Genomic DNA, 12,931 nt, shown 5'->3' on the forward strand with positions numbered 1-12,931 from the left:
TTTAGTGCATCATGCTGATTCTCATGTGAGAAATTTCGATGAATGCGTCCTAACCCAGGAAATATTTAACCAGCCTTGCACATTTACGGTATTTTTAGCTTGGGATTTTGTGTGCGCGCGCACATGCTTTCATGATTTATTGCGTCTGCGTGTGTGGGTATAAAGCTGTCTTCCTTCTTCAACCAGGTTCAAAGTACAAAAGTGGATTTTTATTTTGGATTTTTACACCAACTTCCTTGTTTATAATTCACTGGAGCATTTCCTCATTCCCAGAAGCCAACCAGCTTAGCCAGTGGAGGGAAAAGGGGACAGACCGTTATCAACGATCATAGTCCAATAATCACATCAGAGATACTTTGGACCTTACAAGATTTTATCACGGCTTTGGCAGTTGCTGGTAAATGACAAGGAACAAAACCTTCTCAGGAGACAACGGAGGTGAACATTGAAGACGAACAGTAGCCCAACAAACCGAACCAGAAGAAGACTCACAGATCCGAGCGGGAGCTGGAAGATGTCTGTGCACCCCAGGGTCGTCCACAAGAGGAGGGAGACTATCACGGCTCTGCCTCTTTACCACTCCGGACGCCTGCAGAAGAAAAACTCCAAAGAGACGGTGAGGACAAAGACAGGACAGAGAGACACATTTCAAAATAAGGTTGAAGGACTGCAATAAATTAGTATGATTTTCGGGATGTATTTCTTTGTAGGACTTCAAGAAGTTCTATGGAGAGCTGCGTGGAACCACACTGTTTCTGTACAAAGATGACACACAGGATACAGTAAGTAGCGTCATTTTTAAACACTTTATTCCCCAAGAGTCGCAGTGAGGCACAGAGCTTTTGTTTTCCTTCTTATCACATTATAAATTACTTATATTTCAGATTATTTGATACATGTTTTAAAGGTCTGATATGTGTGTGTTTTTACTTTGTCAGTACACAGAGAGGATGGACCTGGAGAAGCTAAAGTCCATGGAGCTGGACTCTCAGAAGACGGTGCCGAGTATCTTCACTCTCGCCCTGCACTCAGAGGAGGTGCAGCTGAAGGTGTGTAGCAGGGAAACTGAAGGGTTTTTGAATGTTACATAGACTTTGGTCTCATGTTCAAACTTAGAAGAAACCCAGGTCGAGTTGTTGATTAACTTTTCCTCAAAATGTCTGCTATGTGTGACAGATGGACAATCCTGACGCAGGGATGGAGTGGAAAGTATACATCCTGACTGTGGTCAAAGTGAGCAAACACACACATAAAGACACACCAGCAGGAAATAAGTATTACTTGGTTAAACATTAGGGAATTATAAGGTTCATGTTGCATCTGGAGATAAAGTCTCTCTTAATACTGATAGTAGAAACATTAATGAGAGTAAGGTTACAAACAAGGTTTATTTTTAATGTGTGCTTCAGCTGTTTTGGATTCTTTCTACAATGTGAAATAAAATAAGTTTTGACACGGAGCTCCGTTCTCCTGCAGAAAGAGATCCCTGCTAAGCTGCAGCTGCTGCCGGGCCAGAAGCTGCAGCTGCAGGAGGTTCTGGCTCAGGAGAATAGAAGAAGCACACAGCGTCCAGCCCTCCCACCCCGACCAGCCTTCCTGCCCCCAGCCTCCCCTGCCCCTTCACCCACAAAAGACGAGCCCGACCACACCACCTCTGAGATACCTGAGTGAGTGTTTCAGATTTTCCTGGTTACCTTCTCAGTCTGACAAATTTAGGCGAGTCTTGCCCCATATGCCCTTCAAACAACACATATTGCACACTAAGTGGTGATTGAACTGACATTTTTGAGATCTCATCTCATGAACGTGTGACGTGTGCCTCGTCCGCTGCCCTCTGGAACAACATAAGTGCTCCTTTATTACCTTCACAGACAATAAGGTGTTTCTTTCCTTGCCTTGATTCCTGCAGGTGTTTCTTTAAAGTGAATCGACAGGAGGCCGAGCGGATGTTGGAGGAAAACCCCGAGTATGGAAGCATCATCCTCCGCCCATCAACCCTCGCCAAAAACTACGCCCTCACCCTCAGACAACTGGAGCCCAGGTCTGACCTCACACCACCCTCTGAAGTGAACCAGCAGGGTGGATGGATGGATGGATGGATGGATGGATGGAAGGAATTAAGAATGAATATCCATTCCCTAGAAGGAAGGAAGGAAGGTTGATGGATTGGTGGAAGGAAGGGAGGAAAGATTCATTAATGGATTGATTGATGGATGAATGGACGGACCGATGGAAGGAAGGAAGGAAGGGTGGATGGATGAATGTAAGAAGGATGCATTGATGGTTGGATTGAAAGAAGGAAGAATGCAAGGAGAGATGGAAGGATGGATTGTTGTTTTGATGGATGGATTGGTAAAAGGAAGAAAGGATGGATATATGGAAGGATTGATGGAAATATTGATGTTTTGATGGATGGGCGGATGGAAGGAAACATTAATGAATGGATTGAAGGAATGATGGAAGGAAGGACGGTTGATGGATTGGTGGAAGGAAGGAGGGGGGAAGATAGATTAATGGATTAATCGAAGGATGAATGGATGGAGCGAAGGAAGGAAGGAAGGAAGGATGGTTGGATGGAAAGAAGGAAGGATGCAAGGAAAGATGGATGAATGGATGGAAAAGGGACAGGATGATGGATGGATGGATGGATGGATGGATGCATGGATGGATGGATGGATGAATGGATGGGTAAAAGGAAGAAAGGATGGATGGGTTGATGAATGATAGAAGGAAGGAAGGATATATGGAAGGATGTAAGGATGGATCGATGTTTTGATGGATGGGTTAAAGGAAGGAAAGATGGATGGATGGAAAAAAGGAAGGAATGAAGGAAGGAAAGAAAGATGGATGAATGGATGGATGGGTTAAAGGAAGGAAAGATGGATGGATGGAAAAAAGCAGGAATGAAGGAAGGAAAGAAAGATGGATGAATGGATGGATGGGTTAAAGGAAGGAAAGATGGATGGATGGAAAAAAGGAAGGAATGAAGGAAGGAAAGAAAGATGGATGAATGGATGGATGGGTTAAAGGAAGGAAAGATGGATGGATGGAAAAAAGGAAGGAATGAAGGAAGGAAAGAAAGATGGATGAATGGATGGATGGGTTAAAGGAAGGAAAGATGGATGGATGGAAAAAAGGAAGGAATGAAGGAAGGAAAGAAAGATGGATGAATGGATGGATGGGTTAAAGGAAGGAAAGATGGTTGATGGATTGTTGGAAGGAAGGAGGGGGGGAAGATTAATAATGGATGGACCGATGGAAGGAAGGTAGGGTGGATGCAAGGAAAGAAGGATGGATGAATGGAAGGAAGAAAGGATGGATTGATGGTTGGATTGAAAGAAGGAAGGATGCATGGAGAGATGGATGGATTGAAAAAAGACAGGATGATGTATGGATAGATTGTTGTTCTGATGGATGGATAGGTAAAAGGAAGAAAGGATGGATATATGGAAGGATGGATAGAAGGATTGATGTTTTGATGGATGGGTTAAAGGAAGGATGGATGGGATGAAAGATTGCTGAATGGATGGATGGATGGTAGAAGGAAGGAGGTAGATAGATACGTGGATTAATTTAAGGATGAATGGATGGAAAGATGGAATCAAGGAAAGATAGAATGGATGAGTGGAATAGGTATGATGGATTGATGGTTGGATGGAAAGAAGGAAGGATGCAAGGAAAGATGGATGAAAAAAAGACAGAATGATGGATGGATGGATTGTTGTTTTGATGGACTGATGGGTAAAAGGGTGATTGGATGGTTGGATGGATGGGTTGATGAATGGATAGAAGGAAAGAAGGATAGATGGAAGGATGGATGTTTTGTTGGATGGGTTAAACAAAGGAAGGATTGAAGGATGGATGGATAGATATTTGTCGTTGTTCATCAAAGGCGGCAGAAAGTCAGTGATCCTCCTCTTCCTCGTGTTTCAGTGGAGCTGTAAAGAAGAAGAACTTCAGAGTGACCTCCACAAACTCAGGGTTTGTCATTGAGCTGGACACACCAGTAAGTCCCACAGCAAGAATTTATTCAACTGTGAATTCAGAGGAAATCGTCGTGTTATTGTGTGTACATGTGTACTTTTAGGATTTAAGATATTTACAAGGCCAGCGTGTGGATCAGGCTCCTTTTATCTTTCAAAGGTTGTCATGTTTGAAACAAAGTTGATAGTAAAAATAAATCTAGTCAAGGAAACCTAACCTTTCTCTTTGTGTTTCTCCCTGTATCTTCTTCTTCTTCTCTGCAGGTGACAGTCTCCTCCTTAAATGATGTAATAAATTACTTCCTTGAAAAGACAGAGTATCGTCTTCAGCCCTACAGGCCGTCTCAGTCCTACGACAGTCATATCGGTGAGACGAAACACTGCTTTTACTAATAATCTCAGGCTCTCTGACAATTACACAACTCCTGACAATGTTTGTGTGTGTTTACCAGATGTGTCGCCTGCTCCTAAGTGCATCAGGATCCCCTCACCTGCATCTAAAGTCATACCCTCGGCAAAAGTGTCCCCGATGGTGCGCTCAGAGACCAAAGAAAAGCTTCCTCTCTCTCCAACCGATCCGGAGGAGGGGGAATACTTGCTTCCTGATGATGACGGGCCAGAATATCACAACCTGAAGCTAGGTGAGAATGAGTATAAGTATTGGTTGTATCATGAGAGCTGCTTGAGATGTATGTCCAGCAAAGTCTGTCTGAATGAGTGACAGCTGTATGTTTTTATCCAAACCAGGTCAGTTTGCTGGAGAGCTACGGGAAGCTGTGAAACTACGAGGGCAAAACACCTACGTTGCAACTGGTGAGGAGGTTGTCGCAACCAATCAGAGTCAGGCCACAGAAAGAGTGAGTGAAAAGTCTCGCACAAGCTCAGCACAGTGGATGAGAAACAACTTCGTCAAATGAGTTATGTACTCACTAGTCTGCCTGTTTAATGTTTAACTTTTAAGATTAGAGATGCCGCACCTGGTTCTCTGCAAAAATAGACAAAAGCATGTGGGTAGCCATATTGGAAAAATGACTTCAAAGAAAAACTATAATTAATCACTGAAACATTTACAGACACATTTTCTGTGAAAGGATTAATTATATACGGTCTACTTTTCAACTTGTGACATGTTTATGGCTCAATTTCATACGTTATCATGCATTATTGTCTGCTATACTACAGTTAGTTCCAAGTCCGACCAACTGATTTGATTGGACATAGGGCATTCCACTCCACACTCACGGACCCATAGACTTTAGGCGCATTCCCGGCAAGTGTGCTGTCCAAGTGTCAAATCACCAAGTGTGTGAGGGCTCTGATGCATACTTTTCTACACAAAATTGTGGACTTTCTGTGAGTTTGCACACCTGCAGACTTTCCATTGACAGTTACCCAGAGTTCATAGCCAACTTGGTGTCCTATACATATGTGATTGCCCAGCCCCCCGCTAAATGTAAACAAAGCGAGCATGGAGGTGACCAGAATCACAAATAGGTTTATATGTAAGTGGCAACATTTCGTAAATCACTCATGTGGTTATTTATAGCCGTTTTAGAGCCGTTTATGTTTTCCAGTTAAATATTTGCAAAGGATTAAAAATAAGGCCTTTCTGACTTTTGATAGTTTGATAAAATATGTAAACACTGTAATGCAAGACCCACAATTACATGCTGAAGGTCAGCTTTTTTTCTTGTTATTTAATGCCACATCTTGTTGCCAGGCAACATGTGATGCCATGATAACGTGTCCCAACCCTCGTCATTAAAGTCTGTGAGGGTTCCGTTCTTAGACTTTAGAGTGGACATTGGGATTAGGCCCATAGAGAACAACATCACTGAGACTTTTCACTCTGTGTATCACTCCGCCTCAGCCAGGTGTTCTGAATACTGTTAATTAACTTTACAGCAGACCGTGTATGTCTACATTAACCAAGCTGGTACCTCAGACACACAGCAGACTCTTATTTCACTGGCTGATGATACATTAAAACAAACAGATAAATGTACATAATAAAAAGAGCTGATCTGTGGTAACCTGTAGACACAGAGAATGTTTGGGTTGCTTGGCAACAAAAGTCCAGTTTCAGTTAAGTTGTGGTGCTAGTTGAGTTGTTGGAGCAAAATATAATCTCTTGCTCATTTTTACTTTTTGCCGTTTGTATAACTGTTGTATAAAAGCAATATCACACTCGAGGTCGTGGTTATCTGCGCTGATGATATTCAGTATATCACGTATATCTATCATGTGATATTGCTAAATTATTGTGGTCAATAATTGTGGTTCACTGAACTGATTATAATGATTGTAAATGTTTATGCTAATGAACGCTCCAGACATTATGGAAAATGACACAATAAGTCTTGTTCGTTCCTTTGTTCCAAAGCACACATTATTAAATCATAATCCAGGATGATCATTATTCTTTATTTTTCACACAGTAAGCCAACAAAATGTTTCAAATGTTATAATCATATTTTTATAAGTTATTCCATTAAGACTGTATTTTCATATTTGTCATCATTATCATGGATCATGTTATAGGTTTGAAGTTTAAGGATCATTCATCACTCGATAAAGACAGCAAGACTGTGAAAAATATTCAATAAAAAAGAAAAACAAAGACTCTCTCCCTTTTGTCTCCTCCTTCACTGTAGTGTGTTTCAGAGTACCTGTTTCTACCTCCTGTATCCTGACCACCGACGCACACCTGTTTCACACACACGTCTTATATTCTGGTCCTTTACACTCTGTTGTAGCAGCCTTCATGTGAGAAAGACAAATAAAATATCTGTAATAACTTAATAACATCTCAGATTTTAAAAAATAAAACATAATAAATTAAGAGGATTGTTCCCCAATGAAGACAGTCGCTTCATTGCTGTTGTTGTGACATTACTTCTCGGTGAGTGACAGCTGCAGGATCCTCTCCAGCTCCTCCTCTTCCTCCTTCTGCGCCCTGCAACAAATAACAAGAAATAAAGCGGTCAGAATAATTTAAAATACAACTAACAACAGTGGTGCAGCGGTGAAAATTGACAAATGAAAATCTCCGGATGTCTGAAATACCTCCTATTTGTCGAGATGATTCAAATAGGACAATTGTATCCCTCCCGCCTCACCTGTCTATCTCCTCCTGCTCCCGGCACGACAGCTCCATGGCTATGCGCAGCTGCTCATCAAAGCTCGACGCCACGCCAAAGTTCCCCGACAAGCGCGGATCCGTCACCGCGCTGTAGGAGATCGGGGAGTTGGCGGTGGGGTCCAAGGGGGAGACAGAGGCGGGCTGGCTTGGGTCGGCCGTGTCTTCTCCCTCTCTGCTGGCCAGTGAGATGGACAGAGACTCCTGGATCGCCCTGAGAGGAGACAGAAATAAGGATATTAACACTGAAACTGATGCATCATTACAGCATACATCTTTACAGCAAAGTTCATTTCATGGCTTCATTACAGGATGACTGGGAGTTGTTGTTCCCAAGAGAAGGCGCTGACAAAAAGCTAATCACTGAACTCTATTAAGAGACGTTTAATTAAATTACTGGCAAAGCCCGAGGATTCCCTGAAAAGAAAAAAAAACAGTTATACCTCATTTACAGAATCAAATACGACTTCTTCTTCTTGGATTAGTTTTAGAAAACAGTCTGAATGGATAAACTGAATCAAGCTGACATCTTGACAATAGATAGATTCTACTTAAAGCCAAACAAACACTTAAATGACACACTTATTGACAATTTATTTTTTGTTTCACCTCGAGTCATCTATCCAGTTTGAGCAGCGTGAACCTGCCTGTAATGGGAACAAGAGAAATAGGTCAGCTCACCTCTCCAGCTGAGAGTCTTCCTCGTACAGTGGACTCTGGGGCACGGGGCGGCTGTTGGTCAGAGCCTCCCAGATGGTCACCTAAAAATGGCACAGAGGCAAGTAGAAAATAAACTTAAGGCGACAAAAAAAGATGAATAGGTGAAATATCATTTCACACGTCTGACTCTGACCTGGTCACTCTCAGTCCCGGCGTCCAGCAGGCTCTGCTGGATGGCAAACTGCAGCAGGTTGTCATCCTCGTCTCTCATCGGCTCGCTGCGGCCTGGACCGAGGGTGGTGTAATCTGCCGGCGGCTCGAACACTGAGGGGTCCACGTCGCAGTTGAAAGGAGAAGGTAACTGACCTGATGGGTGGTGGTGATGGGTAACAACATTACAGTATCTGCAAAGGATCTACCTCATATTACATACTCAAATCTATTAAGAAAAAGGACATTACAAATACTGCTCTCTCTCTTTTATTGAGTTAATAACAAAAGTGTATGAGTCAGTCGTTACCAGCTTCCTCTGGGCTCTCAGGTTTGTGAACCGTCACAGAGCTCACCGGCTCGTCGCAGCCGCACAGGTTACTGAACGTCACTCTGGCATTCAACACGTGAAAAAGGGGAATCTCTGGAGGACGAACAGAAAGGTTTAAATGGCTCATTATTCCAGTAGGCTTACATACAGTAAGAATCATGAATGGCAAGGTGTGTGATGGCACACACAAAAAGCACAACCCTACGCATGAAAGGTCTGGAGTTCGTAGAGAATCATCATTTTTGATAGACTATAGACAAACATCTAGCTATATCTCTCACACCCACCTATCTTTACAGGGAAGCCTGGCGGCAGGCGCAAAGTGATGAAGTCACGCAGCTTGGCAAAATGGGCATTAGAGATGGCCATGAGGTCGATGATGGGTGTCACCTGCTCGGCCAGGGACAGAGGGTGACTTTCACTCAACCACAGGGTCGCTTTAAACCTGTAGAGGACACAGAGAGACAGAACAAGTGAAGCAGATGAGTCTTGGTTTTCTTCACACTGCTCTATGAAGACAGTTTGAAGTGATGGACATTAATGACGTGTTTCCAAGGCTGCCTCGTACTTCTGGACTTTGCTCGTGAGCTCGACAGGACGCCCGATGTCCCGGCCGTTCAGGTTGAACTCTGGGTTGAAGTACTCCTCAGCTGTGATGGCTGTAGGGTTGTGAGGACTGGCACACTGGGACACGTTACTCTGACAGACACAAAGAGAGGGAGTTATAAGTGACGGCGTTCATCAGAGAAAGCTGCACGTGGTGTGGGTGGAGTGTGTAGCTGTGGAGACTCTTACCCCGTTGTGAGCCGTGTGCTGTTCAGCGATCCCCAGGAAGGACTGCAGAGGAGTCTTTGAGCCTGAGTGGGAATAACGCAGGGAGATCATCATCTACTCCGAAAACTTTTCTTGCTCCAGACTTATGTTTTGCCTTCCTTCTAAACATTGTATTTACCTTTGCTCCTTGACTTGTCCTGGTCTGATAGATGCTCTGTTCTCGACCGAGTCACCAGCTCCACATTAGTGGCACTGTAAACCTGCACACAAAAGGAAGAAAAACACAGTTTCTTACATTCTGTTTAAGTAAAGCTCCTGTGAACACTTCTGTTTGGGTAACAAAAAATGTCTTTGGTGTTAAGAGTAGTAAGTGGAACTGATTTAGAATCTCTCCTGGTCTATCTTTGACTGAGCAAACCCCACCTGGTGATAGTGTCTCATCTGTAACTTTCTTTTCTCCGCATCTCAACTTTTCAAATGATTTTTAAATCTCAAAAGGAAACTCCTGAATAAATAAAACGTATATATTCAAAATGGAAAATTGCTTATGTTAAAGCTCTCCTTACGTTCAGACCATAGACTGTATATTAGAAATGGATGTAGCCTCTTGGTTGGAAAAGTGACGCCAGTGCAGAAGTGCCTTAAGTGAGTGGTTACCTTGTGATTGACATGTCTTTACTCCGGAGCCCTGAAAAATGCCTTGATCAGCATTCAGTTGTACTTAAAGGCACTCTAAGGAGACAGCTGTACAATTTTCTGGTAAGTACATTTTGTTTAAAGCGTAAATTAGCTGACAAATTGTGTACTACTAATGTAATTAGCTCAGTCTCCTCCAGTTACATGCTGCCGTCCAAATATGGTTACTTCTTCCTGCAAAGAACCAAGACGGACGGCCAAAATGCACACTGCAAAGCTTCAAATACGTAATGCATGACGTTACATACACTTCTTATATACAGTATACGATTATTTAATATTCCACCTGATGTAAATCAAACATCTTATTAAAATTAAACTTTTTTTTCTTCTTTGAAAATAAATTTTTCAATTACCTTGGCTTCGTACCCGCTGACCACCTCACTCTTCTCGGAACGCCAGCCCCAGATTCCCGACTTGTTCCTAAATAATCAAACGCAATCACACAGAGGTAAGGAGTATACATGTTAAAGCCTTTAACATAATGGAAGATCCTAAACTAATAAAATATTTGCAGAGTGAGTTAGCATGTTCGTAAAGCTTGCACATGGTTCGCAAACACAAACAAATCAAGTTTGATCTCAAAAAACTGATACTAGTTTGATTATCTGTACACAGTATGTGCTTGTTACCGTTCAAAGGCAATGTTGCGTGTGTTGAGGTGTGTGGAGACGATGGGTGAGGTGAGTCTCTGGGCTGTGTTCTCCTGTGACGGCTGCATGGCTGCCAGGAGGGAGGGCGCGTCACGGGGAGACAACACAAGCGGCTCTGTGTACACCACCTGCTTCTCATGGTCCACCTCCATCACCACCGCACCGTCGTCTAAGAAGAAGAACAGCACACAAGTAAGAAGGAAAGGGGGAGAACTGATGTCCCACCACAAGACCCATGAGAGCAGTTTAAAGAGCACACATACCTCCGCCCTTGAAAATGTAGCTGCGTCGTCCTTTCAGCCAGGTCATGTGTTCAAAGCCCAGGAGGGTGGTGTCCACGCGGAGGCACGAGCCGCTCTTCCACACCCGGTAGACGTCACTGGGACAAACCTTCGACACCAAGGGCACTGAGAGGAGGATTAAAGAATAATTTTAGAAACAAGAGGCAAAGAGAGTGAAGTAGCCAAACAGCAAATGGCCAAAAGACAGAGAAAAGAAAAGGCAGATTTTCAGCAGCACCACTTAACATGAGCATCTTCTGCAGATTAAAGAAGGCAAAGTAATCCAAAGTAGGAAATTACATAACATCCTGTCAAATACACGAGTAGCAACACTTAAGTCAGGATATTGGTAAGTCGCAGTTGGTTACATACTGAAGCTAAAGTGTGTTTAGGCGACAGTTTCAAACTGATAAGGGTAAATAGTCACATCCCGTAACCTTCAGTCTTTCAGTGAAGAGACAGTTGCTGTCAGGGGAGCTGTCCAACTACTGTGGTGCTGAAACTGACCTCTGTGAAAACACAAAAATAACACAAACTCACCCCAACTGGTGAACTCCCACTTCATCTCCACATAGAAGTCCCGCGCCTGGAAGAGACCAAGGAAACAAAACATAATAGCTATGATTTCTTACATTGTGCACCCTGTCTCACTCAAGCTCAAAACTTGCCTACTTTAAAAACACACTGTGACCATAATGAAAAAGGCACAGATGCATTGCCACCAGCTTCAAACTGCAAAAGCATCTCAACAAATATTTACCAAAGTTTTGAGGTGTGTTTGATGATCATGTGTGCTGCTCTGGGCAAGAAGAAAGTTTAGGAGCTGGAGGCTTAAAGTTTTTAATCAAACGTCACACTGCGAGGCAGTTTTACCTGTCTTAGTTTGCTGAGCAGCTCTGGGATGCCCGCCAGTCTCTCAGTGGCACGCTTGAAGTCTCTGTACTGAAGCACCAGCTGAACCAGTTCGGGGTCCCCAGTGCTCACTGCCTCCTGTAAGACTGAGACATGCATCCACGTTTAATGACAGTGGGTGAGTCTTATTCTCAGCAGCCTTAGCACATGAAACCGGACGCCACAGCGGAGCACTCACTGGTCCATCCTTGTGCGTTGCAGTGAGTCGGGTCTGCGGTGTGCCTGAGCAGCACCCGGGTTGACTCCAGGTGGCCCAGACACACAGCCAGCTCCAGCGGGGTGCGTCCCCTTGGATCCAGGCGCTCCACATCCTGCTGCCGACCCAAAAACAAGTAGCATCAGCGCAATGCAGTGCGACCTATCAAACCTATCTGTAAAACCCTCAACCACCAGCAACTGCTCAGTAACCCGCCTTACTCACCTCTTTCTTCTGCAGCTCTCGATCAAGCTCAAGATACTGATTGTTCCAGACCATAACATGCAGAGGAAATTCTTCTTCAGCCATGGTTGTCGTTCGCTTGGCAGTTTAACAATAGTAAAGCTATGTTTGCAAAATGACTTCTCCAGCCAACAGATTGCAGTGACACCACAGCAGACTGGAGCAGATCAGCGCTAAACGGCACAGCTGGTTAGCTAGCTAGCTTAGTTAACAGCAGAAATGGGTAAACGTAGAAAGGAAGTGTTTCACTGGAAAAACCTGTCACTCAACAAATCTACCGAGCAGCAGACGTTAGGCAGCAGACAATATTTATATGAATATTTTGCGTGCCTATTTAAATTAGTGGGCTGAGTTAGCTTGGCTAACTCAGCCCACTAATTTGATGTAGTTAACTGACAGCTAGCTGAGCTAACGTTAGCTAACTGGCTAATAACAACATTGTTTCCTTGTTTTCTTGGCACCTGTTTTCCATTATTCACGATGCAAGACAACTAATTGATCCAGCCAAAAATACACCTCCAAAGTTCGTTCATGTTTTCACGACATATGTTTTTTTTCAAGAAAATTAAGGGTGAAACCGCCGGCTGATGAAGTTAGCTAGCTACCCCGCTGCTACTGCAACCATCCCCTGTTTATATCGCAGGGTTGTTACGGTCTGTCAAAATAAAGCGAGATTCGGCCTTTATTCCAGTTTCACATCCAGGTCACTCGAGTTGGGGGCATCTGGTGCGATGTTGTTTACAGCTGCTGCCGATTTCACTCAGTCCTGCCTTGTTGAGGGTCATTGAACCTGGCCACATCTGCCAAAGTCTGCTTTGTTCCTGTGCAAAACGCAGCTTCGCTCCGGTGGAAA

General features: G+C 43.6%; 2 protein-coding genes across 3 annotated transcripts; one reads left to right on the top strand and one right to left on the bottom strand.

Moving 5' to 3' along the window:
• The first annotated feature begins 514 nt into the window (after positions 1 to 514).
• On the top strand, positions 515 to 4,900 carry LOC138597793 (signal-transducing adaptor protein 1-like). The gene is made up of 10 exons (XM_069669314.1): positions 515 to 616; positions 711 to 782; positions 939 to 1,049; positions 1,177 to 1,233; positions 1,477 to 1,667; positions 1,910 to 2,041; positions 3,934 to 4,006; positions 4,248 to 4,350; positions 4,436 to 4,624; positions 4,731 to 4,900. Exons 1-10 carry the CDS (start codon positions 515 to 517, stop codon positions 4,898 to 4,900), a joined length of 1,200 nt encoding a protein of 399 aa, XP_069525415.1.
• A 1,486-nt stretch (positions 4,901 to 6,386) lies between these two features.
• Positions 6,387 to 12,411, bottom strand: ankrd13d (ankyrin repeat domain 13 family, member D). 2 transcript variants are annotated; one of them, XM_069669895.1, is made up of 16 exons: positions 12,061 to 12,411; positions 11,818 to 11,950; positions 11,601 to 11,725; positions 11,268 to 11,313; positions 10,710 to 10,853; positions 10,426 to 10,615; positions 10,150 to 10,216; positions 9,276 to 9,357; positions 9,119 to 9,180; positions 8,892 to 9,022; positions 8,611 to 8,768; positions 8,303 to 8,416; positions 7,976 to 8,148; positions 7,804 to 7,883; positions 7,103 to 7,336; positions 6,387 to 6,939 (listed from the first exon to the last, which is right to left on the bottom strand). In XM_069669895.1, exons 1-16 carry the CDS (start codon positions 12,142 to 12,144, stop codon positions 6,876 to 6,878), a joined length of 1,887 nt encoding a protein of 628 aa, XP_069525996.1. In that variant the 5' UTR covers positions 12,145 to 12,411; the 3' UTR covers positions 6,387 to 6,875. The 2 variants fall into 2 exon arrangements, with proteins under 2 accessions (XP_069525996.1, XP_069525995.1); XM_069669894.1 differs by having other exon boundaries at positions 11,818 to 11,953.
• Between the last annotated feature and the right edge of the window lie 520 nt (positions 12,412 to 12,931).

The sequence above is a fragment of the Semicossyphus pulcher genome, unplaced genomic scaffold (assembly GCF_022749685.1).
Source record: "Semicossyphus pulcher isolate SPU_LCO1_2020_fin unplaced genomic scaffold, fSemPul1.0.p SCAF_2, whole genome shotgun sequence".
NCBI classification, from domain to species: Eukaryota; Metazoa; Chordata; class Actinopteri; order Labriformes; family Labridae; genus Semicossyphus; species Semicossyphus pulcher.

Excerpts from the sequence above, each read along its gene's own strand:
- LOC138597793 (XM_069669314.1), top strand. The coding sequence starts at position 515 with ATGTCTGTGCACCCCAGGGTCGTCCACAAGAGGAGGGAGACTATCACG. Across the intron at positions 617-710 it reads AGAAAAACTCCAAAGAGACG|GACTTCAAGAAGTTCTATGG; the intron begins GTGAGGACAAAG and ends ATTTCTTTGTAG. Across the intron at positions 783-938 it reads AAGATGACACACAGGATACA|TACACAGAGAGGATGGACCT; the intron begins GTAAGTAGCGTC and ends TTACTTTGTCAG.
- ankrd13d (XM_069669894.1), bottom strand. The coding sequence starts at position 12,144 with ATGGCTGAAGAAGAATTTCCTCTGCATGTTATGGTCTGGAACAATCAG. Across the intron at positions 9,358-10,149 it reads TCAGCGGGTACGAAGCCAAG|GTTTACAGTGCCACTAATGT; the intron begins GTAATTGAAAAA and ends TTTTGTGTGCAG. Across the intron at positions 9,023-9,118 it reads AGCACACGGCTCACAACGGG|AGTAACGTGTCCCAGTGTGC; the intron begins GTAAGAGTCTCC and ends TGTGTCTGTCAG.